Below are 27,614 nucleotides of genomic sequence, written 5' to 3' on the forward strand. Positions count from 1 at the left end.
ACCTTAATGGTGGTACTCCATTATCGGATTGACTTTGTAGATGTTCAGTGCACCTCTATTAGCCAGCTATGAGGCATGGAGTCGAAGACCTTGCGGTAATCGATGTAGGCTGTGTACATGTTGCGGCACTTCTTGTAGGCTTGCTCTATATCTGCGGCATCTATGGTTAATTGCTTCTTGCATCCTTTCTGCTGTTCGGCCATTATGTTCTGGCTCTCCAAGTGGTCTGATATCTTCCTGGTTATACAGCTGGGCAGGATCTTGTACATTGATGGGAGGCAGGTGATTGGCCTGTATTTCACTGGGTTTCTTGTATCTTCATCTTTAGGCTTCAGATATGTGATTCCTTGAGTGAGGAACTTCGGGATTGTCTCTGGGTGCCTTATCATTTGGGTGAACTGCTCTGCCAGGTGCTTGTGTGTGCAACTGAGCTTCTTGTACCAGTAGTTGTGGATGTTATCTATTCCTGGAGTTTGATAGTTGTGAGGGTTCTTGATCATCTGTTTTACTACTTCTTCTCAAATCTCCCACTCTCTAATCTCTTGTACCTGCTTGGTTTTTGTGCGTTCTAGTTCTATCCAGGGGGCTTGGCTGTTATGTCTTACTTCCCTGCTCCATATGTTGCCCCAGAACTCCTAAATTGTCTTCTGCTCGGGTGGTCCGTTCCCTTCTTCCTGTCTTCTCCAAACCTCCTGTAGAAGCCTCTGTGGTCCTCATTGAAGATTCAGTTGTTTATTTTCCTCTAAGAGCTCTCTTTGTATCGGCGTAGTCTCTTGCTGAGTGCGAGGGGGGGGTTCTGCTTCAGTGTGTCCAAGTACTCTACTATTCTCTGATTTTTTGTTTCATGTTTGCAGTGGATGCTGTCTCTCTTGAGGATGCTCTTCACTTTTCCAATCAATTTCTTACTCCTGTTACCCCGTTGGTACTGGATTAATTGGCCTATTTTGACTCAATTCTTATCTTCTGCTGATGTCTTCTTTCCCAAGCTGGTGGTTTCTTCTGTTTCGGTTCTTCTGCTGCTGGTCTCTCTTCCATTAATCCTAGTGGCTGCTATGGCAGCACAATGCACGGCTGTGTGGATGGCCTCCAGTGTTGCACCATTGTCGTCGAGGTAATGTGGTATTATTTGCTGATTGAGGTGGTCTGTGACTCTCCACAAGGTTCTATTGGGCCTCTGCTTCAGTATCATGTGGGTCTTTGTGGGGTCCATTGCTTCAAATTCTGTTAGGGGCCTTCTTCCACTCGTCCCCTATTCTGGATATCATGACCTTGTCTCTTTCAACTTCAGCTGCTGTGGGTTGTATTTCTCCTTGCTCTTCCTCCTCTGGTTCAGTGGTGGTATGTTCTTCCTTCTCTGGTTCCGTATTGACCATATTTTTTATCCTTTGTAATTGACTGCTCACATCCTGCTTGATTTTTTCCAAGGTTGCAGAAGCTATCAGGTTCTTCGTGATAATGGTCCTTCTCTGGTCTGCTATTCGCTGTTCAATGACCTGAATAACCAGGAATCATTCCAGCCACTTGGTCTGTAGCCTTGCCCTGTACATTGTCATATTGGTCTCCAGCTTCGTTATTTCATAGTATGCTTGCATGATGTACATATTCATTTCGATGCTCCACTTAGTGCGTTGGCGTTTTCTTCCTTCCTGGGTGGTCACTAGCGTAGCTGCACAGGAAGCACTTCCAGTTGGTGGGGCTGGATGGTCTTGCCCTTCTCTCGTGGGGACAGTGCCACTTGCTCCACTGTCTTCCTCAGGAGACCGTCTCTGATTTTTTGAACCAATCCCTCTGCCTAAGGCCTGAACGCGAGTGACTTTATCCTGCACCACACTTGATGAAGTATGATTAATATTTCTCTGCGACATCATCCATCTATTATTATTATTAGCTATATGGTGCAAGGAAACCTGAGGCTTATGCTGTACCAGCCAAAAAAAAATTTCTGAGTTACCCTGAGAGAGAGAGAGAGAGAGAGAGAGAGAGAGAGAGAGAACAAGAGTCAGAAGTAGAAGGGAATCACCAAGAAAGAGAATAGTGATGTTATCCAACTCAGGACCCTGGGTGTGCCAAGCCCATACTCACCACATCTGTTGAGTATGGGTAAACCATAATTAAACCTGGGGTTAATTATGGTTTGTTTATATTTTTATCATAGTGTTGGTAGGTGTAGTCATGGTAAAAAAATCTAAGGTTAATGAAGTTTTATTTGCTGTCTGTTCATTAGTTAACCATATTTATATTTCTTACTACAGAATTCCAAATTTGATATTTTTTGTTTATTTTCAATAAAATATTAGCTATCAAAGTTATTGGGATATTTATTTATTGACCAGTTTTAACCTCAATATAATCATTAGTTTTACTCATGGAGGAAGGGGGTGGGGATTGCATAAATTCATTTAGCATTTTAAGGGGGTTGCAGTATCACAAACTTTGAGAACCCTGCTGTATAACACTGATTCCCTTCCCTTGCATCATTTTGTCAATACCAATGTAAAAAGAATTATGTTTTGCCTTATATTATGCTATTGCACATATTAGTTACTCAGATGTATATGCATGTTTATTTTAAAATGAAAGCATAATTCAAGTGGTGACTGGTAGAAAGCAGAAAGGATGTTGGTAAAGAGAGATATTTAGAGTAGCATAAAAGTTGCATACTTACAGAATTATAGAGATTTACTGCTAGGAATTAATTTATATTATTATTGCAGAAAGAGCAAATCTTTAAAATGTGCAAATGCAGTTAGGATAATTAACATGAAAGGAAAAAAAAAAAAAGGAAAATTCAGTGCATTAAGGTCAGAGGTCACGCCAGCAGTGAATGTGTTAACATAGAATTAATGTTAAAACTGAAAGGTATGTGCATTGTTAATACTTGTTTTCAGAAAGAGAAAATAGTTGAGACAACAAATAAAAGATTTTAATGGCCAGTATCCGAGTAAATTTTGTTAAAGAAGAAAATAACCTTGTTTCTAATTTGCTGCATGCAAAAAGGTTATAAGATATTTAAAAGTAAACAATGAAGTTGGTTAAAATTTACACGTAAACTAAAATATGTTAGTCATATAAAATTGCCATAATACTATTTTACTGAAAGGGATTTCAAAATGATTGATTGCATTTGTTTAGTTGAAAATAATTCATTTTAACCTTGATTCAGTTATTGAGTTAGTAAATTAACGCAGAAAAATCCAGCATAAATTTATTTGATTGACCATGACTTGTTTGGCTTCTAAGTTTTGTGTGAGTAGGGAAGCAAAAACTAATACTAACACTAATAATCCAGCATCTGACCTGACCAAACCAGCCCTACGTGAACACTGCAGCATCCACTTTCCATTTGAGTTATACTTCAAAATTTTATTTCTATTAGGAACTCAGAATGCTTTTGCCAAATGGACAAATAGTGGTTAGGGCACCAACTTAGCTAATAAAAGCCATTTTAACCTGTAATATAGCTAAAAATTGTAGAGACAACATGTACAGTTTTTATTTTCCTTGAATGCTAATGCACAAGATGGAAATTTACCTGCAAGAACTAAAGATTTTTCTCCACTGTTAATCTCTTCTGTTGAATATAAGTTACCTAATAAAAATTTAGAGGGCAAAATAAACAGATTTAATTCCACACAACCAAGGTAAAATTTCACAATTGTAACCTAACATATATATTTTTCCAGCTGTACTCATATACTGGACATTTCCTATCTCTCTTCACTTTCATATAACATCACATCAGTCAACAGCTCACACAAATGCTCTATGTGCTAAATCAGAAAATTTGCTGAATAAGCAATAGCGCTAAAAGAGAGAATTGTCACCTTTTTTTGCATGGATTTCATGAATTAAAAGCAAATAATATCCCAAGATAGGTTATTCTCTCTTTAGTAAATATGTACCTTTATAAATAATGATATTGTACAAGCAGGACACAGCCTTATTTTGTACATAGCAATGAGCAAACTAGGTTTCATACTCAGTACAGTGATTTCATATTGTGGTAACACTTCACCATAAGTAGTCTCAATATTGCACTATTATAAATAAAAAAGCATTGCTCCAATGGAGAAGTATATTGCTATTTATTTAAAGTAACTGTAAACAAGTAAACAAGTTGAAATCCACACAATGTGGAAAAGTGTCCAATACACAAGATTCACTCGTATGCTTGCTGGACACTATGCAGAAAAGTACCTGCTGCCTTGCTTTATTTAGCCATTCTAATACTAATACAAGGCAAAAAAATTTGCTGTCATGTGTATAGTGTAAAGTTTTCCCTCATTACAGACTAGTGTCTTGACACATTACATCCTTTGTTCTTGATGCAAGGTTAAATCTAAACATAATCCCATTATAGTACGGTATTCAAGCTAAAGCTGTCAAAGGTTAGAGAGTCATAATATCCAATGACTCTCAAACATCATTAGTTTGTATGAAATGCAGCCTTCTTACAATTTCCTAAAAACTCTCAAAAAGGCAATAACTCATATGCAGCATCAGAAAGCCACCCAACTAAAACTTGCAAGTTTCTCCAAGCTTATGCCTTTTACAAGGCTCTATTCCCTCTTCTGACTCTGAATAAGCTTTATTCAGAATTCCACTATAACACATGGCAACTTTTTAAGCTCTTCTTCTACTACACAGATCTGATAAGTTCAGTAAAATACAGTACAGTAAACCCCCGCTATTCGCGGGGGTTACGTTCCTGAGAAATGCTGCGAATACCGAAAACGCGAATACTGAGTTATGGCTCCCATAGTAATAAAGGGGTTCCATTCCAAAGTATGAAATATATAAGAAAAACTAGTCTAAAATTTTGTCTATGTATGTATTAATGTACCTTCATAATATGACTATGTACAGAGACAGTACATAGTGAAATGCAAGCATATGGCATTGAAATGAAAATAAGAAACAATTTAATATTAAATGTAATATTTACTAGAAATTTCAAACAAGTCTTTCAAACCAGCGCCTTTGCTAGCTAAAAAACTTATCCCGCCAGTTCTATCACCAGTTTCGCTAAAGCGTTGATAAAGGAGTTTTGCCTTTTCACGAATGATGAGTGAACTTAAGGGAATTTTATTTTGAGTTCGGTCTTCTATCCACAGATTTAAAGCTTTTTCCATTTTTTCTAATTTAACATCACGAGTTACTCTTCCAGGAAAATTAATATTAGTAAATTAATAAGAGGAGTTTACCTCAATATAGTACGTGGAACACTTCCGTATGATACCCTCCAGAAATCTGATTTCTGGAGGGTATCATACGTAAGTGTTCCACGTACTATATTGAGGTAAACTCCTCTTATTAATTTACTAATATTATTATCAACGTAGAACATATTGAGTATTACAGCTCTGTTTCATACTATCTAAGGAAAATTAATGGAGGCACTGGTTAAAGAAGCACTGCAGGATCATTTAGACAAGACTTCAGTTATAGCTCAGACACAGCATGGTTTTAAGGGAAAGTCTTGCCTGACCAACTTGATTGGATATTATGATGCAGTCACAAAAGAACTGGATGCAGGGAATAACTTTGATATTATATACTTGGATCTTAGAAAGGCTTTTGATACTGTTGCACATGGAAGACTGCTACACAAATTGGAGCAGTGTGACATTGGAGGCAAATTGCTGCTATGGATAAAGGGGTGGTTGAGGGGGAGAAGACAGAGAGTGGTAATCAATGGACACTGCTCATCGTGGACTAATGTTATTAGTGGAGTCCCTCAGGGCTCAGTGTTGGGTCCATTATTGTTTTCTGTATTTATAAATGATATTGATGATGGTATATCAAGCTTAATGTCCAAGTTTGCAGATGATACAAAGGTTGGCAGGGTTGTCAAGGACACTACTGACACTATGCTGCTGCAACAGGATCTGGAAAGGTTGAGCAGATGGGCTGAGAGGTGGCAAATGAAGTTTAACATTGACAAATGTAAAGTACTACACATGGGAAACAGCAACCCCAGAGCAACGTATCAACTCTGTGGTACTACACTGACAGTGGTAGAGAATGAAAGGGACTTGGGGGTGGTTGTGCAGGCAGATATGAAGTTCTCTGATCAGTGCAGACGGGCTGCAAGAGTAGCTCATGGAGTATTGTCAATGATATACAGGAATATTTCCAGCAGGGATAAGGAGATGATTATTCCATTGTATAAGGCAATGGTCAGGCCACACCTAGAGTACTGTATACAGGTCTGGAGGCCTCATTTCAAGAAGGATGTAGAGCTGCTGGAACGAGTACAGAGAAGGGCAACAAGATTAGTGAATGGAACAAAGGGGTGCTCTTACGAAGAAAGGCTTAAGTTTTGCAAATTACAGTGTCTGGAGACTAGGCACCAGCGAGGTGATCTGATAGAGGTGTATAAAGTCTTGAATGGTTTAAGCATGCTCAATGCTGATGGGATTCTTCCTCTAGCTCAGAAAAATCACCTGAGAGGGCATAAATTCAAATTGAGGAAAGACAGATGTAGGATAGACGTGAGGAAATTTGCCTTTAGCCAGCGGGTGGTTGGTTGGTGGAACAGACTTCCATCCCTGATGGTGGAGGTTGATAGCCTAAATAAGTTTAAGGCTCAGCTGGACAGGTATTTGGAACAAACAGAGGGGTGAAGTGGAAGTGGTTTTTTTTTTTTTTTTTTTTGGCTGATGCTGCATAAGCTTGCTTTCTTGCATCAAATGCCTCTACTAATGCTAATGCTAATGTTACAGAGCAAATTTTTGAAGCAATTAGCGCGTTTTCACAGACACAATAAGGCGGATTTTTTCTTCCGATTTCTTGATTGATCGTACCATTGACTTATTGATTTTATAAATGTTTTGCCACTGACGAGACACTTTCACCATTAGAAATTTTGTCTAATAACTGAATTTTATTCGCTAATGTCATCACCTTCTTCGATCTTTTCACAATTCCCCTGTTATTCATACATATTTTTGTAGGGGTTAGAAAAGAACTTGTCCACAATAGTCACTTTCTTCCGTTTAACACACTCAAAAAAGTCTGTTTACACTAACGCACTGCAACATAACACACTGCAAAACGGTAGATTTTTCACTTTTGTAAGCATATAAATTTATAAATTGATAAATTTATTCAATTTATAAGCATATAAATTAAAAGCAAACCACGAAATCTTCCATGACAAGCGCATAGCACATACTGAACAAGGATTAGCGAGAAACATCCAAGCTTGCGATTTTGTCACCCCCCCCACCCACTGAGCGCTGTTTTGACCGGGAAAGATGATTTTAGCCACGCCCATGTTTTTTATTATGGAAGAAAATGTTCACGGCAATTTAAAATTCACATTTTTTTAGGTTTAATTTTATATTAAATCAGCAACCGCGAATAGCGGGGGTTTACTGTATTACATTTTTTAATTCACTTTTTTTTTTTATTTCAAAGTGCAGCCATTTTTTATAACATTCTAGCAACTTTAGTGACCATGCATATTTCTTTTGAAATTAGCAGCCAGTCACATTAGCAAACAGGCCTTACCCCATATAGTCTGTTAAATTGAGGCTTTACTGTATTTATATTAAAATAATCCTCTCCGAAATGTTACCACCTTGTCGCAGTGAGGAGGCTTGAGTATCCCGATGACCCAGAGAGCTATGCTGGCGGCAGCTAGACTACCGGTAGGGCCACCCTAGCCAGACAGGTCAAAGGGTAGGGATCAGACGAAGAGTAACATACTGGTCTCCCAGGTTGGGGGGTTGTGTGGGAGGCTGGTTCCCTCCCCATGTTAAAAAAATAAAAACTCAAAGCTCAAAGAGGAAAACCAGACAGACAAAGAGACACGACTCAGATTGGGAAAGGAAACCAAAAGGAATAATGGATATTTTAAATATTGTAACATGGAACATAAGAGGAGGATTAGGATATAAAGAAGTCGAACTACTTAAACATTTAAAACAGAAGAAAGTAAATATAGCAGTAATAACAGAAACAAAGAAAAAATTAAAAGGTACGAAAGATTATGATTATTATACAATGATACACAGTGGAGTAGATCAAAAGGAAAGAGCTAGTGGAGGGGTAGCAATATTAATAGATCAGAAAGGGAAAACCAAAATACAGAGCTACATATTTATAAATGATAAAAAAATTGCAGTAAGATTTAAATTAGACAGAGGTTATTTATGTATAATCTCATGCCATTTTTTAAGCAATTGCTATTCTATTATTAGTACACCAATACAGTATTATAAGATTTCTAAACTTTTATATTGATATTAATCTTACCTTAATAATAACTGCATGAGCAGGCAAATTTACTCCCCAAGCTAATGTTGATGTACATACTAAAACTTTTATTAATCCTTCACTGAAGTATTTTTCTACTAAATTCCGATCAGTACGGAGCATTCCAGCGTGATGAATGGCAAATCCATAAGAAAGCAATTCTTGAAGATATTTGTTACGAGAATTCCTCATCTAAGCAAAACAATAAAAGAGAAAGTGAGAACAATTTTGTATACTTTTAAACAACAAAGGAATTAGTATGCTAGTTGTGGCTCTTGGAAAGAGAAACACTTCCTGGGCCAATTTATATATCATTTTTAATTTCAGAGGGAAAAACTTGATTGATTTGAATATTTTCCTCTATTTAAATAGAATAGAGGAAAAGAGGGAAATATTCAAATCAACTTTTCTTTATGATGCATTTTTGTCAAGATGTTAGGTTTATTAAGGGTATAACTTTGAAAATAGAGGAGAGGAGAGTTCATTTTGAGACAAGGATATCTTTCAGTTATCTGCTGGAGCAGGAAGAATTTTGCATGAGGGCAGTGATTAAAGATATTTTCTAACAAATTCACAGTGAATGAACTTGTCGTTTTGATTACAGGTATAAAGTCACTTCCAACAACATTTGCAAAACTGAAATATGGTTTAACATATTTTTTAATACTGATATGTACATACTTATAGAAATAAATTATAGATAAATGATACACCATGCGATTTTAAACTCTAGTTTTTAATGTCATCCTTCTTCCTATGGTACGTTACCATAGGAAGAAGGATGACAAACAATCAAACACTGGCTCCAATATATGGCCCAATGACAAAATTCCATATAGGAACTTTGAAATGTAGCCAACCTGTTTCATAATCCAAATTGTTTGAGTTTGAACTCCAATATTTGCCCTGATCACAGAATTACAACTAGTTTAGTAATTTCAATTGCTATGAGATTTATATGCTAAACTTGGTGGCACCGTGTTTCTGTATAATTCATTATACAGAAATATCTAATAATATAATGTTATTCAAGTATCACATATGACATATTTATCCCCACATTTATGAAGGCAAATAATTTTAAAAAGAAAACACAATTTCCTTCTTGAAAAATACAGTTGTTTGGTTTTAGGAGCATTAGCAACTAAGGCCATATTGCTCCGGGGATATGTGGTGGTCATTCCCTGACCTTTCCGCATCCTCTGTATTTGGTGGTCACGGGCTTGAACCCCGGCCTAATCAAGAAGCGTGTGCTACGCACTGCTGCTCCTGCCCACCTTGCTACGGAGGTGCCCTTTGAAAAATAGAAGAAATGCTTATGTTCAATTAATAAATCAATATTTCTTGTAGAAAAATTACTTATCCACTACAAACTAACATGTTCTAGTTCTAGACACACCAGAAATAAGTTAAATAAGACCACTCAAGTTTGGCAAATTGGAGAAATTCCTTCACCTGACATTTAGTTTTTTTGTTTACTAAAAGAGATATTGAAATAACAGATGTCATTTAAATTTTCCTGCTGCAATTAAAAGACTGGTCTCATGCTGCACTCAGAGAATATGAAAAATATGAAAGTACAGTGATTTTTAAACCCCATATCTAATAAAAGGGGGACAGAGAATAATCATTGAATACTGTTTATTTTCTCAATAACTGATGCTGCATATATTTGTACATTAAAATTAATCTCAAATACATTTGATTTTTTACCTAATAACTGAAAATACATGCCAAATGATTAATTTATATTTAAAAATAAAAGTAATACCTGCTTCTCAGCAGCTCCATACTTTGCATTCTGCTCTGGTTGAAATATATGAATATGTCCTCTATTTAAAGCTATATCTTTCAGCACAGTGGCTGTTCGCAGAGTTGCATTTCGAGCATGCACAAACACCATAACCTAAAAAGATTTTTATAAAGAAGACAGTCTATATTAAAGGAGAGTTATACATTTTAAATTAATCAATCTCAAAAACTGAATCACTAAAATATCATTAGTAAGAGAAGATGTCAATGAAAGACTCATTTGTTTCAGAGATGAGGGTGATAGCTCCAAAAAGAGCCAAAATATGTTTGCTGTAAATATAGTAAAAATATAAATATATTAGGGATGTCTCATCACTTTAAGCATAACCAGGAAGAAATGTTCACATATTCATGAAATTAATAACATATAATAATTAATTATTTTTATGTTTATAATAAAAATTCTGTTCTAATTCATTCTTTGTAATTCCACAGGACCAGAAAGGTGACCTACTGTACCAAATCCTGAGAAACGAAGAAATTAAAGATAAAAGAAGTAATCAGGTACTTGCAGAAGAGGGCCTTAATCCACGAGTCAAACAAGCATAGTAGAGAGTCAACTGAAAGTTATCTTTGATCAAAGAGGCTTTCTAATGCCATTACCCCAAAAACCATCACCACTGTCTACAAAGAATCTCATCAAGAGGAATACTACCTGATTATGATCCAGCAGACTGTAGAGACTGTAGGTTTACAAAGAACAACAGTTGATTAAACTATGAGAGAGAAAGAGCATATAGGGATGAGAACAGCTTCTGCATACTCTGTTTCAAAATAACTGAACCTTGAAAAAAAGCTGGGTGATCAGATGTAATATAATAATGAGCAGGCGGGGGGTCTTTTCATAGCAGATACAGAAAAATTCCTTTGTTGTTATATAACAGTAGACAAAACAGTCCCCACTTCCGGACCAAGACTAAACACCAGCCTACATAGTGGAAATACTCCTCCTCCCTTTCCCAGCCATGGCATCAGTCTTTTGGGATTCTGAGGAGAAGGGTACTTATTAATTTCCTCCAAAAAGGCCCAAATTATTATTGGAACATATTATTCCAAACTTCTGATTAAACTACAAGACAAAATTGAGAAAAAGCATTTGAGAGAAATTGGAGAAAAGGAAGGGTCTTTAAAAAGTCCAATGCACAAGTCACATCCACCACTTCTGTGGCTGCAATCTGAAAGAGCAGGTTCTCCCATATTCACCTGATCTGCCCCCCCGCCTTGACTTTCGACTATTTCACTAACAAAAAAAATCTGGAAGGCATTCATTTTTTACAAAAAATGAGAGTATGATTCAAGAAAGTAAGCTTATACAACATCATCAAAAAAAAAACAAAAAAAAAAAACAAACCCTTCCCACATCACCTGTCTATGTCCATCCTGTCTAATTCTTTCTCAAATTTATTCAAATTATCCAATTCCACAATACCAAATGGCAGTTTGTTCCAACAGTCATCATTTAATTTATTAAATCCATTCAGAGTCTTAAATTCCTCAATCAGATCTCCATGCAGGTCCCTAGTTTCTAGGTGCTGCAATTTGCAGAGCAGAAGCCTTTCTTGGTAAGAGCACCCTTTCATTCTCCTCACTAATCTTGTAGCCCCTCTCTGCACCCATTCCAACAGATTCACATCATTCCTAAAATGAGTCTTCCAGACTTGTATTCAGTACAAAGGTGTGGCCTAACCATTACCTTATACAGAGGTTTACAAAGTGCAGCTTGCAGGCCATCTGTAGCCCGTGAGCTTTTTTTTGTATGCAGTCTGCAGCTGTTTTTATGATGTTGTGTATAAATGTAAAGAAAATCTGTAGAAAATAAGACTTGTGTTGTAACTACAGAAGAAACTAGTTAATAAGAAACGGGCAGAACTTTCACAAATATTCCCAGTTAACTGAATTTAGTGATAAAATTTTGATGACCAATTCCAAGTATGGAGAAAAATGGAGGGAACTGGGCTCACAAGTGGGGACTGGTTCACAGAAAATAATTAGTTGATAAGTACTTCAAAAATCCATCTGTCACAGTCACGATAACAAGATGTACCTGCAAACCCATCTCTTTTCAATCATTCTGGCATGCGAAGATGGTAGTGATATTAGAGCATTAACCCAATATACAGCCCACCCACAATTTCTATTGTTATATTTGCATCGATAATGGTCTGCTGCCGAAAAATTTTGAGAACCATTGCCTTAATAGGATAATCACCTCCTTATCCTTGATGGGAAAATTTCTATACCATTGACAAAACTTATCAATCCTGGAAACTGGTCTGCGTTGCTCAGAAAACTTCATCTGACTGCACAATTACCTGCAAGTCTTTTTTTTTTCTCCGCTACCCTCAATGTTGTACCACACAGTTGGTATGTTATTCTTGGATTACTGCTATCCATATGGTGTTCCTCGTCGTGTCTGTCAATGTTAAACTTCAATTTTCACTTCTCAGCCCATCAGACTAATTTTCTGGATTGTGTTGCAGTAGTAAACCCTGATTTTTGTCATTAAACATCCTGCCAACTTCATATCATCTACAAACTTAAGACATTAAGATTAATGGGCCCAGCACCGAAGCATAGGGCACTCAACTAATAGTACTGTTCCAAGAGGAGCAGTGCTCATTGATAAACATGCTCTGTCTTCTCACACTCAAGCATCCTCTTATCCACAGCAGTAACCTGCCTTTAATGCCATAATGCTCCAATTTGTATGGCAGTTTTTCTGTGGAACAGTATCAAAATCTTTTCTGAAATCTAACTATATGATGTCAAAATAATTTTTTGAATCCAGTTCCATTGTTATTTAATCATAGTATCCAATCAGATTGCTCAGACAAGATTTCCCCTTAACAAATCCATACTGTGACAGTATTAAGTGCATTCCTGTCTAGATGTTCCTGCATCACTTCTTTAACCAGTGACTCCATTAATATCCCTGGAACAGAAGTCAAGCTTATAGGTCTGTAACTTAAAATACACTGTGTGACAGCAGTAATATCTGATTGCTGAACTGTTGCATATATCTTTTACTCCGATTTAATACTGGAATATTTAACTGGAGGGAATTAATTTTACACTACTAGAAATATATCTTATTATTATGTACTACTCGTGCAAAAATATTTGCTGATGCTATCATGGCAGTGTCAAGTGTTAGAATACTACTAGTTTGGAAAGATACACTGACTACCAGATTAATGGCAACCATAAGAAGAGGCACAACTGATTTTAGAAGTGTTTCTCCTGGGATATGCAGTAGCCTGGAAAGAAAGGTATGGGACAGGGCCAGGTGGAGGGCCAACAAGAGATAATCTAAACATATGACCTGTGTTAGGGTTATTAAGAATCAAACAGGCATACATTTGATTCTTAATAACACTAATGCTACACTAATGCTAGGAGCACAGTAAATAAACTTGATGAATTTGATGATTTAACCAGCAAGTTAAGTCATCAAATGCAGACATTAGATACGAGGATATCAGATATATAGCACATAGGGGAATGCAGAATTTGATAACAGCAAGTACATATACAGAAAGCTCAGACAGCAGAATGGGATAGGGAGAGGAGTAATGCTCTCAGCTAAGAGGCATATAGAATCTAAGAAAATGCACCCAGTTGCTGTGGATGGGCAGTGTAATGTTCACTCAGTGTGGTAGGACACAAAAACTGAAAAAACAAAAGTAATAGTAGGAGTCAAGACTCGCTAATACCTGCATATTAGTGGGTCTCGATCACACAAGTTGTCTGTTCAACATGTCAGGAAGTTAATCCTGAAAAATTTTAAGTTCTTAAACAATTTTTAAGAAAACTTTCAGCTGAACCATGATATTTTAAAATTCTAATAATTTGAATTTTTAAAATATTCTGAGACCAAAAATATAAATTTGTTTTCCAAAAAAATACTTTGCTAATTTGAAAACTTGATACTTTGTAATTCAAACTTTTTTTTCCAGCTCTATGCCAAATAATTAACATTTTTTCTCAATACAATTCAAACAAAAATCAGAAAAGTGACCAATAAAATTTTTTTCAAAAGGGAACCAAATGTTTGGAATTGCCAGGACAGTCAGACATAATGTGCACCAGCTGTGCTGTCATGTTTGCACAAGCATGTGGCTTGCTAACAAGTGTCCCAAATGCCAACATGATTGTCGAATTTAACTACTACCAGGTGTCTGCTTTGTTTGCACTATTAAATACTAGATGTTAGACCAATAATCATCTGGATGACTGTATTTATAAGTGGTAGTTATGAACCTGATTGTCAGATTTTCCATTAATCTTAATAAACACATAACACTGAAAATTCATTTTATTAAAATATAACTTTTTAAGTAAAAAAAATAATTAATTTTTTTTATGGAAGGGAGCAAATTTTTTAAGGGAGAGAGGAAATCACCCTGAAAGTTAAAAACAAAACGCAGCACATAAATGATGGCATTCCCTGCCTTACATTTTAAACTGCAGTTATGTCTGTTCACAGATGTTTCTGGGCATTTTTTCATTTGTTAAAGACTTGAATGGCACTGGTCTTTGAACACTCAACAAGTGAAGCTGTCCTCTCTGCTGTAACCTTAAAAAAAATCTACCAACCAATCATACATCTTTAGACATCTGTGAGATTCTGCCAACATCCAGTGAACTAATTTGGGTATTAATTAGCTCAGCCAAATTAGGCAATGTGGCTTTATAGCACTTTTTTGTATGATATACACCATGTGATCTCTTCGTGCACAAATTGTTACACATACAGTTGAAGCACTACATAATAACCCCCTGAGGGAATGATAAAAACGGTTGTTATATCGGAAGGACGTTATATGAATTGTTCATAAAATCAGCAATAAAACTAGTAAAAGCTTGAACATTTAATGTAATTCTACTAATACAATATAGTATAATCTTATTTATAATATGCACTACAGTATTAAACAAGAAAATTATGATTGTAGAGTGCAGTAAGGTTACAATTAAATTGTAAATTTCACTACATAGGCTACATACCTCTCAAGACTTAACAAGAGAATTGTTTCATACTTTAAAAATTTTGTCAAAACATGCTGTTTCAATGGTTGAGCATGTTTTAAAAGAGAATTATGAAGGTGTATTTGTTTGTTTGTTTGGGGATTTTTTTTGGCGCATGGGCGTCTATGGCCATAATGTGCCATATGAAGGTGTATGATAGCAGTTAGATTGCATGTGAAAAAAAAACTGACATGTAAGTCCTAATCCTAATAAGCAGCTTTAACTTCTTGTTCGATCACAGTAGGTTCCTCATCTTCATCACTTAAAATTTCAGAAGATTCCATTAAATCAGCAAAGAGTTCCTCTTCATTCATGCATATCCTGAAACACTCAATGTCAGCATCCACTTCTGCATAATCTTTAAGCTTAAGTTTTCCTGTAAGTTTAGGTGAGGACACAAGTGCTCAAACATTTCTTCCTTTGTTATTGGACTGTTCTTCACAATTAATAGAGGAAGAAGCATATGAAACTTCACACATTGTATCATCCAAGGCAGTAAGTCCAGTATATCTGAAGCAGTTTCTGAACACTTTTTCTTCAACTTTATCCTATGAAGGAACATATAAATGCACTGCCTGCAGGATGTCGATTTTGCATTGAATTTTACTTTCAAGACATAGCACAATTTTGTTTAACAGCATTTGTCGGTAGTTTTTATTAAAACACAGGATTACACCTTGATTAAGTGGCTGAAGAACTGATGTCATATTTGGTGGTGGTTGTTGTTGTTTGTTATTTGGTTTTTAGGAGCATTAGCAACTAAGGCCATATTGCTCCGGGATATGCGGTGGTCATTCCTTGACCTTTCCGCATCCTCCGTATTTGGTGGTGACGGGCTCGAACCCCGGTCTGATCAAGAAGCGTGTGCTACGCACTGCTGCTCCTTCCCACCTGGCTACGGAGGCGCCATATTTGGTGGTAGGTACTCAACAGTGATTGTACGCAGGTCACTTACTTGACAAAATTTTTCTATTCTTCTCACTCATCCTGTGATTTAAGTCTGATCTATTCTTCGTAGATTTGTGACGTTATCCATGCCTTTTGGTTTGCTCAATACATTAGCATTAGTAGAGGCACATGATGCAAGAAAGCAAGCTTATACAGCATAACCCAAAAAAAAAAAAAAACTCTTCCCATTTCACTGATCCATTCATTCCAAATGTTTGTCTAGTCTGCCTTGAATTTATTTAAGCTATCAGCTTCCACAACAACAGATGGAAGTTTGTTCCAGCAATCAACTACCTGCTGGCAAAAGACAAACTTTCTATTCTACAACTATCTTTCCTCAGTTTGAATCTATGCCCACTCAGGTTTGTAATCTGAGCAAGAGGAAGAATCCCATCAGCACTGAGTCTGCTCAATCCATTCAAGGCCTTATACACCTCAATCAGATCGCCTTGCAGGTGCTTACTCTCCAGAAGCTGCAATTTGCAGAACTTAAGCCTTTCTTCATAAGAGCACCCCTTTGTTCCCTTCACCAGCCTTATTGCCCTTCTCTGTACTCATTCTAGCAACTCTACATCCTTCCTAAAATGAGGCTTCCAGACCTGTACACAGTACTAAAGGAAAATTTAGTACTGAAAAACATGACAGCAAATTATTTTGCCTTGTATTAGTATTAGAATGGCTAAATAAAGCAAGGCAGCAGACATTTTTCTGCATAGTGTTCAGCAAGCATACGAGTGAATCTCGTGCATTGGATACTTTTCCATATTGTGTGGATTTCAACTTGTTACAGTTTCTGCATAACAGTAAGAACTGTAAAAATAAGTTAGGTTGGGAAATTTAGAGATGAGAGCTTAAAAAATGTGTTTCAAGATCTGACAAAAGTTATCACTGCTGAGGAGACTATGAATGATCTAGAGCAAAATTGGTCTTTAATTAAGGAGTTGACTTGTAAAGCATCAGTGGCTCTGGGTAAGAGTGAAAAAATTAGGAGGAAGCCTTGGATCACAGATATTTTACTGCAGAAAATGGATGAGAGCAGGAGACTAAATGAAAAAAAAAAATGATGATGATCAAAGGAACTATCATAGATTGAAGAATGAAATTCAACTTTGCAACTGATAGGGAATGTAGGAAGGCTAAAGAACATTGGTAGGCAGAGAACTGTCAAGAGACTGAAACACTCGAACAACAAGGTTAGGTGGACTTGATGCACAGAAAAATCAGAGTTGAGAAAGAGTAGCGGAATCCAAACGATAGCAATGCGGGATGAAAAGGGAAAGACAGTACTGAACTTCGAAGAACAAATGGAAAGACGGGGAAACTATGCTGAAGGACTTTATGATGATTCAAGCAGGTACACATGGAGGAATAGGGCTCTAGAAGAGCAAGAAAACATGGAGGAGGAAATATCTAAAGATGAATCAACACCACCTTAAAGTCCCTTAGCAATAACAAAGCACCAGGAATTGACAACATACCTGCATAGCTTTTAAAATACAGTAGAGAAAATCTGAAGAAAGCCTTATTTGAACTGGTAAAGATGATATACAGGGATGAGCACTGGCCAGAAAAATTCTGCACATCAATCATAATCCCCATACCCAAGAAGACGACACCAACAGTAAGCCAAGACTACAGAACTATAAGTCTTATTACCCATGCATCCAAGATTCTGCTGAAAGTTAGTATTAGCATTAGTTGAGGCATATGATGCAAGAAAGCAAGCTTATACAGCATCAGCCAAAAAAAAAAAAAAAAAATCCTTCCCATTTCACTCCATCCGGTCAGTCTAGTTCAGCCTTAAATTTATTTAAGCTATCAACTTCCACAACAACGGATGGAAGTCTGTTCCAGCAATCAACTACCCGATGGCTAAAGACAAACTTCTGCACATCTATTCTATAACTGTCTTTCCACAATTTGAATCTATGCCTCCTCAGGATCTTAGTCTGAGCAAGAGGAAGTATCCCGTCAGCATTGAGCCTGCACGTACCATTCAAAGCCTTAGAGACCTCAATCAGATCATCTCCAGGTGCCTAGTCTGCAGATGCTGTGCAGCTAAAGCCTTTCTTCATAAGCGCATCCCCCTTTGTTCCTCTCACCAATCTTGTTGCCCTTCTCTGTACTCATTCTAGCAACTCTATATCCTTCCTAAATTGAGGCCTCCAGACCTGTATACAGCACTCAAGGTGTGGCCTGACCATTGCCTTATACAAATGGATAATCACATCCTTGTCTCTGCTAGCAAAATTCCTATATATCATTGACAAAACTCCATGACCTGCTCTGGCAGCCCATCTGCATTGCTCAGAGAACTTCACATCTGACTGCACAATTACCCCCAGGTCATTTCTCTTGCGTTACTGCTACCCATATGTAGTTACTTTGCATTTGTGAATGTTAAACTTCAGTTGCCACTTCTTAGTCCATCAGCCTAACTTTTCTAAATCCTGTTGCAGTAGCATACTGTCTTTAATGTCATTAACAACCCTGCCAATCTTTGTATTAAAATGCGGTGATAAGAGTGAAGGGAGAACTGACATAAAAAGCTAAAGTTAAAAAGAGGGTAAGACAGGAATGCTTACTTTCACCTGGTTTGTTCAATGCTTTTGCTGTGGAGCAGTTATTTACAGAGGACATTCATGTCAAACTGAGATTCAATGCAGAATTGCAAAGGCAAAACAATTTTTCAAAAAACAAACAAAAAAATAAAATAAAATAAATAGTCATTGATTACACAGAAGAAGATGTCACAGGAAATTAGGAAGAAAACAGTAATGACATATATCTGGTCAGTGGCACTATATGCAGCAGAGACATGGATTCTAACAAACAGAGAAAAAGAGACTTGAGGCCTTCGAGATGTGGTGCTGGCGCAGGATGGAAAAAATTAAATGGACTGAAAAAGTGTCAAATGTGGAAGTATTAAGACATGTTCAAGAACAAGTGAAAATTCTGGGTAGAATAAGATCAACTAAACTCAAACGGGTGGGCCACATAATTCAACATGGTGGTTTGCTTCTGGATGCAATGGAGGGGGGGACTTGCTGGACAAAGCAGGACTTCTAAATTCTGAGGAACTAAAACAAATGGCACATGAGAGGCAAAGATGGCGAAAGCTCATCAGAGGAACTGACCAGTCACAAGACAATTACTGATGACGATGATAATATTTGGAAAGGATTCAAGGTTTTACACGTAAATGAATGGATGGACAGACACACTGAAGCTAATAGAGACACTTTATGCATTTGTAAATGCATCTAAAAAAAGTATTACCCCCCCCCCCCCCAAGCATAAAATGTTCAAATTAATCAGGCAGGGCTGAACAGGCAATGAACATACACATAGGCACAACTACATTAGTAATAGCACCTTAAATTTGTATAATTCATTAGTACAACCTAATAACTATATTTCTTTTATAATCAAGGGTTTTAATTAAAATTACAGCAGAAACTGAATAGTAATAGTCAAATTTTACCTGATGTCCTTTATCAACAAAACCTGAAACCTTATCATAACAAACATCATCCATATCTTGCAACTGCTGAATTGGATTGATAACTTTAACACCAATAAAAGTCTGACTTAAGGGAACAGGACGAAATCGTCCATCAAAATAAAATAATCCAGTTTTGTAATTAACCCGAAGAAATTGAGCAACATCCATGTAATTAGGTAATGTCGCTGAAAGGCCAACAATTCGAATCATACTCTGAGACGATTCCACCTTAAAAGAAAAGGAAAAAATTATTAACTACTCTCAAAACTACTTAAAAAATTATTATAAAATAACAACGATAAACACAATTTTATCAAAATTATAAAACTATTTTAAAAATTTTAAATTATACAATCAGTAATAAAAAAAGAATATTCTTCTCTGACATGCAAGTTCATATTAGTAATATTGTTTATGCTTTGTCACTAATAAGTGACAAAGCATAAACAATATTAGTCTGCTAACAAAACAGTCTACTGATATTAACTTTTAAGCAAATCTTGCTTCTTAAAAATCATTTCTACTCCACAACTTCCCCCTCTGAAACCTCTACCTCTTACTCCCTTTCCCCTCAGCCCAACTTCAAATTTTAAACTAAATTATAAACAATGACTTTTTGTCAGTATCTCCCAATCACAAATGTACAGAATTTGTGTGATGTGGAGTTACTACGGTCCAATAAAAAACATGGCCAATTTTAACTTAATTTCTTTTCCATTGGGAAATTTATAAAGGTTTATAACTCATAATCCATGTTCTTTTACACACACACACACACACACACACACACACACACACACACACACACACACACACACACACACACACACACACTAAATCAAAAATAGCTTCACAACTTCAAAAGTTAGCAAATGTATTTGCTACAGTCACCATGTACTGATAAAAGTAAAAACTGATTGAGTTAATGTTGGAATCTTGATGCTTGCTTGCTTATTATTGCCTGCTGAAGTAGCCATCTATGGTGCAGGAAGATTATAATGCATTTTTCAGATAGAAGAAATGGAGTCTATGATGCAAGGTAAGTGAAAATTTTCAAACAAGGTTTAGAAAAACTCTACCAATCAAACACCTGATTTATGACTAGCAAAAGACTTTCACCAATCTTCTATGAGTCATAGTAAGAAGACTGGTAGATCTACTATAGGTGAGAAACTCACTGAGGAGGCAAGAAAGAGTTTCACCCACAATCTGCAAAAATCAATGAATTGGGCCAGCACGGAGGTTGGTGTACCACAAAATACAGTATGGAGAGTGTTGTGTATGTTTCATCTAAAACTGTGCAAATCTGGATGGTACAAACCATTACAGCTGATAACAAGATCAGACAAACATTCTGTTTGGGCACCTTTACTAAGATAGCAGTAGATGATGAGCTGCTTAAGTGTTTTGTTTAATAAGGAGTGCATAATCTACATTATAGTCAAGATGAATGTGCAAAATGTTCATCTTAACTATGATGTGGAATACATTGTTTGAGAAAACACTCGAGACAGCCTCAAAGTTAATGTGTTATCTGTTGAAAGGTGCAGAAAGGTGTACAGCCCATTCTTCTTAACAGAAACAATGATCACTGGTCCTGTGTATTGGAGAATTATCTGATCTTGCAAATTGCTCAGAATGATTCCAGAAGCAGTGTGTTCTTCCAACAAGATGGTGTGGCTCCCTCACTTCCATAAGTAATATCAAAGCTAATGGTAAGGTATGCGTGAAATTCACATGAACTGAATGATGTGGTCACAAAGGAATTGTGACCACATCGTAGTATCCAATCAAATTGGTCAGACAAGGCTTCCTCTCAACAAACCCATGCTGTGTCTGAACTATAACTGAAGTCTATAAGACCATAGTCCATAAGTCTATAGAAGCACTGCAGGATCTAGACAATGCTGCAGTGCTTCTTTAACCAGTGACTCCATTATTTTCCTTTGCCCCGGAATAGAAGTTAAACTATTTATATATTAGCATTAGCATTTAGCATTAGCATTAGTAGAGGCATTTGATGCAAGAAAGCAAGCTTATGCAGCATCAGCCAAAAAAAAAAAAAAAAAAAAAACCCACTTCCACTTCACCCCTCTGTTCGTTCAAAATACCTGTCCAGCTGAGCCTTAAACTTATTTAGGCTATCAACCTCCACCATCAGGGATGGAAGTCTGTTCCACCAACCAACCACCCGCTGGCTAAAGGCAAATTTCCGCACATATATCCTACATCTGTCTTTCCTCAATTTGAATTTATGCCCTCTCAGGTGATTTTTCTGAGCTAGAGGAAGAATCCCATCAGCATTGAGCATGCTTAAACCATTCAAGGCTTTATACACCTCTATCAGATCACCTCGCTGGTGCCTAGTCTCCAGATACTGTAATTTGCAAAACTTAAGCCTTTCTTCGTAAGAGCACCCCTTTGTTCCATTCACTAATCTTGTTGCCCTTCTCTGTACTCGTTCCAGCAGCTCTACATCCTTCTTGAAATGAGGTCTCCAGACCTGTATACAGTACTCTAGGTGTGGCCTGTAATAGGTTTGTAATTGTGAATACGTTGGCACATTTTCAGTCCATGGGGGCCCTCCCTTGAGTCGAAGTCCTCAAAATCATGGCTAAGGGCATGCTCACTTCCTTTACTGCCTCCTTTACTATAACTGGATAGATCACGTCTGCCCCAGGTGCCTTCCTTATGTTTAACTTCAGCAATTTCTCCTCCACTTTGCACTCAGTTATTACAAAATCATTTACATGTAGCTCCCTGCCAGAGTCTGATGAACTTCTGGCATTCCCCTCCCTGAATAACTCCTCATGTGTGAATCTAGATGCAAAATCTAGATTCACACATGAGGAGTTTGTCAGCTATCTGAGTTTGTCATTCAGTTTGTCAGCTATCTGAGCAGAATCCTCAACAATCAAACCATCTATATCCAGTGGACCAATCTGATTCATCCCCTTCCTTCTAGAGCTTATAAGTAAAGAAGTCTTTACTGTTTTTCTTTGCATCCTTTGCCAAAGATTTTTCGAAATCTGTCTTTGCTTGCCTAACCTCCTTTGTGACTTGATTACAATTTCATCTGACATCCATTTAGTCCTAAATGGATGTCAGATGAGTAATTCCAAGATTAATTCCTTGAATCCTTCCCATTTAGAATTTCGTGTGATCACATCATCAGTTGGTCTGACTGCATAGAATTTAAAAATCTCTGAGACCACTGTAGTCACGCTTACGAAAGCAAAAACCCTTTCCTTTAACCCTGATGGCAGTTACATCTTTTAGTAAATTTCACATGAGTACACTGTGATTATTGCCACCTAGTGGTTCCTTTATCTGCATATTCTTAATGCATGATAATCACTGCTGATAATCAGATCAAGAGTATTACTCCCTCTGGTTGCCTCTAGAACATGCTGCTGCAGAAAACAATCATCCAATAAATCCACATAATTCTTGTTAGTGTGTAAGTGACCAACCCACATGTTCCGGTCTATATCTGGGAAGTTAAAATCCCCAAAGACACTCTGATTTACTGGGCCACTCTACAATTGTTCATTGTACTCATCAGTGTTATAGGCCTAATCACTCTGATGAGTACAATTGTTCATTGTACTCATCAGAGTGATTAGGCCTATAACAAACTCTTACTCTCAACTTGGTTTTCCCAGTGCTTATGTCACACCAAACTGACTCAACACCACTGTACCCCCATTTCAACTGGATGCACTTCCTTAGATTTTATGTGTTTCTTAACTAAGAGCATTACTCCTCCTCCCCTTCTATCCTTTCTGAACACATTTTACTTCCCAAATTCCAGTTCTGCATTCCTTATCTCTGTGTGACACCATGTCTCTAATATCCCAATGTCGGCCTTTGATGTATTCACCAGCACCTCAAATTCATCAAATTTATTTACTATGCTCGTAGCATTGGTGTACATGCATCTGTTCTTACTCTTAGTTACCCTAACACAATCCATGTATATACTTGTTCCATGATGACTCCCAGCAGTCCTTGAAATCCCCAGTACCTCACTTTCCAGGCTGCTGCGCATTCCAATAGAAGCAGTGCAAGAATCAATTTCACTCTGCATGTGGCTGCTGTTAAGCTATTAGTCTGTGAATCTAATAGCTAGCAGTTTCCTGACCCACTTAAAACTGCCTGATAGCATCAGGAAATATTCTTCCACCCTTTCCATTTAAGTGTATCCCATCCCTATATAAACAGTCTCTCATGTTAACAAGCACAGATCATGCTGTGAAAAATTCTACCCCATGAGTCTTGCCCAATCTCTCCAGGCTGAATTGATTGATTGACAAGGCTCTCATCATATACTTCCTCCTATCATGTCTGGGCAGAATTGCAGACACTTTCAAATTTAACCCTAACTCGCAACTTTTTTTCAACATTGACCTGTACTTACTAAGTAAGTCCGCAGATCTCCTACTCAATGTCATTAGTGCCAACGTGTACAACAATGTCACTCATTAGTGCCAACGTGTACAACAATGTCACTCTTTGTGCCCCTAAAAGATTATATCTGCTCTACAATGTCATGAACTTTTGGAGATAGAAGACATACCCTGGTCCTATTCCACCTATCCTTTTTGCACAATATATTTCCCGTCACCTTGACAATAACTAGCTCCTTTGGGACCAATGAATTCTGCCCTGATGATTTCTGCTGTGTTGCCTAATGCACAAGAGTAAGCTCTGGCATTGAGTTGGGCAGCTGAGAGTTTGATGGGTCCTCCCATTTCAACCCCTTCAAGGGCATCTAACCCTACTCTTCAAAGTCTTATAGATTCCGATCAGAACACTGAGCTGGCACCTAATTTCTTGACACTGTGTGCACCTAGCACACACACAAAGAAATCCTCCTTGGCTAGTTCATATCCTGTTCCAAAAAAAGTCTGCAAACATTTCACAAGTTGCACATTTTATTAGGCTGTGGTGTATTGGAGAATTGTCCCCTTCGGTTCTCCCCTGAGCCACAGCACTCCTGCTACTTTGTTCATATTGCTTTCTTGTTCTAGTCTGGGGCATGATTCCTGTTTAAATACGATGTAATTAATTAACGATGAAAATTAATAACATTAATAAATTTAATTGATTAATTTACTATACTATGCTATACTTGACTATACAATACTATATTAAGCTAATGCAGTAATATGTATTCCACTATATGTACGTTATACCTCAGCTATCGAGTTTGAGATATACGCTATCAAGTAACGCCATACCGTAACGATCACAATGTTAAATTAGTTATATCCTTAACTAAATACAAAAGATATAAGTCCAAAAAGTGATTAATACCTTCAAAATACTTATTTATTAGAATTAAAACCCTACTATTCTTCTGTGCTACTGGTTACACTACGATATTCCAGCCAAAACAAAGATACCATAGCGGTATGAGTAGTGAGTTGTAACTTATAAAATCACCAGCTAAATTTAAAAATTAAGCTAACGAAGCATATTTAATCTAATTGTAAAACACAAATTAATATATTAACTATCAAAAATACGATAAAATTTGTCCGTTTGCAGCAGCTCCAGAAGTCTACCTCTTCATACCTAATAGTCTCATTTCCAGACGCCAAGTCTTAAGTTACATTTGTTAATCACTACTGGACTTCTGTTTGCAGGATTATGCTAAGGACCAGAAGTACAAGCCCTCCTTGCAAACTGATATTGATGATTTGAAGACAAGGGTTACTGTACTGACACCAGTCACATTACCATCATGTCTGGAAAGAGATTTCAGTATGACTTCCTGCATTATTGCTGGAAGTCATAGAAATGTCACTGTTGCTTCCACTGAATGCAACTCTGTAGTTATTCGATGCAAACACACTCACACAGTGTGAGTAGAATTTAAATTCAACTACAGATGATGGGAAGGAGAAATTCACCAGAAAAAAATATATATTAAAAATAGCACCACCAAAGTAAAATATGATGCAAACACCACATAAGTTATTCAAGATCTTTGGATATCATCCATGATATCCAAAGTGATGGCATTGAAGGGTAACATTTTCAACAGTAACACATGACATATCTGATACAATGTTGGTTTTCAAATCTATCAACAAATGAATGCTTGCATGATAAACATTGCCCTTTAGACAGCCCAACAGCCAAAAATCACAGAGGTTCTAACCTGGTGAATACAGTGGCTATCTACTGCCAACATCATAGCTTATCACTTTTTCATCAGAGAAATGAGTCCTCGGGACCTGTGCCAATATTGTTGAACTTGCTGTTAGATCAATATGAAATAGCATAATGTATATCTCAAAATGATAGCGTAAGGTATAACGTAAAACTAGATAGCGTAATACATAGCACTGTATTAGGAATCTATTAGCTTAGTATAGTATTATCAATTAATCAATAAAATTTATTAATCTTATTAAATTTCATTGTTAATTAAATTGTATTTAAATGGAAATCATGCCCTAGACTAGAGCAGTAAAGCAACATACACAAAGTAGCAGGAGTGCTATGGCTCGGGGTAGAACTGAAGGGGGCAATTCTCCAATGCACCACAGGAAAAAAAAAAGTGCAACTTATGAAATGTTTGTGGATCTTTCTGGAACAGGATATGATCTAGCCAAGAAGGATGTCTTTGTGTGTGCTAGGTGCCTAGAGTGCCAAGGTATTAGATGCCAACTCAGCATTCTGATGGGCATTTATGAGAGTTTGAGGTGTAAGGAAGATGCTCTCGAAGAAATTAATATGAAGGGCCAATCAAGCTCTCAGCTGCCCAAATCACCGCCAGAGCTCACTCCTGTAAAGCAGGCAACACAGAGGCAATCTCCAAGGCAGAATGCTTTAGTCCCATGGGAGCTAGTTATTGTTGGTGACTCTATTGTCAGGGAGACGGGGAATATATTATACAAAAAGGATAGGTGGAACAGGACCAAGGTATGTTTGCCAGGGGGAAAAGTTGATGACGTTGTAGAGCAGATATCATTTTTAAGGGCACAAAAGGTGATATTGTTGTACACGTTGGCACTAATGACCTAAAGAGTAAGAGATCTGCAGATTTAATTAGCAAGTACAGGTCAAGGTTGAAAAAAAGAAGTCATGAGTTAGGGTTGAATTGAAAGTGTCTGCAATTCTGCCCAGACAGGATAGGAGGGAGTATATGATGAGAGTCTCATCAATCAATTCGGCCCTGGAGAGATTGTGCAAGGCTCATGGGGTAGAATTTTTTTCAGTGTGGTCTGTGCTTGTTGACAGGAGAGACTGCTTCTACAGGGATGGGGTACACTTAAATGGAAATGGTGCAAGAATATTTGCTGATGCTATCGAGGCAGTGTTAGGTGGGCCGGGCAACTGCTGGGGGGGATACATAGACTAAAAGGTTAACAGTGGCTGCAAGCAGAGGCAAACGTGATTCTTGCACTACGTCTATTGAAACAAGCAGCAATCTGGAAAGCAAGTTGCTGAGTATTTCCAGGACTGCTGGGAATCATAGTGAAACAAGTAAATACATGGGCTGTGTTAGGGTAACCAAGAGTAGGAACAGGTGCATGTATACTGCATGTAAACCAACGCTAGAAGTATAGTTAATAAATTTGATGAGTTTGAAGTGCTGGTCAAGACATCAAATGCAGATATTGTTGGGATATCGGAGACTTGGTTTCACACAGATATAAGCAGTGCAGAATTGGAATTTTATTGAGTACAATGTGTACAGAAAGGATAGAGAGGACAGGAAGGGAGGTGGGATTATGGTATTAGTTAAGAAACACATAAAATCTAAGGAAGTTCATCCAACTACATCGGTGGACAATGCAATGGTTAGTCTGTTTGGTGTGACATAAGCACTGGGAAATGAAAAATGAGAGTAGGTGTGTGTTATAGGCCTAATGAGCAATTGTGCAGGGAAATAGAGTGGGCCAGTAAATCAGAATGTCTTATAATGGAGGATTTTAACTTTCCAGATGTTGACTGGAACTTGTGGATTGGTCACTCACAGCAACATGTTCAAGAGGCATTCAGAGGGAGTAACACTCTTGATCTGATTATCAGTGGTGATTAT

The 27,614-nt window shown here is 37.2% G+C and overlaps 1 protein-coding gene across 2 annotated transcripts in view; it reads right to left on the minus strand.

The window, feature by feature from the left end:
* The window catches only part of obe (activating signal cointegrator 1 complex subunit obelus), a 402,671-nt gene that overhangs the window by 274,517 nt on the left and 100,540 nt on the right, over positions 1 to 27,614 (minus strand). For both annotated transcript variants that reach the window (XM_090379766.1, XM_090379764.1), the window contains exons 12-14: positions 19,535 to 19,783; positions 10,034 to 10,168; positions 8,263 to 8,454 (exon numbers count right to left, since the gene is read on the minus strand). In XM_090379766.1, coding sequence (XP_090235892.1) covers positions 8,263 to 8,454; positions 10,034 to 10,168; positions 19,535 to 19,783 — 576 coding nt within the window. The remainder of the gene's footprint in view (positions 1 to 8,262; positions 8,455 to 10,033; positions 10,169 to 19,534; positions 19,784 to 27,614) is intronic.

This window comes from Mastigoproctus giganteus, chromosome 8, assembly GCF_048544385.1.
Source record: "Mastigoproctus giganteus isolate SK-2022 chromosome 8, ASM4854438v1, whole genome shotgun sequence".
Lineage (NCBI taxonomy): Eukaryota > Metazoa > Arthropoda > Arachnida > Uropygi > Thelyphonidae > Mastigoproctus > Mastigoproctus giganteus.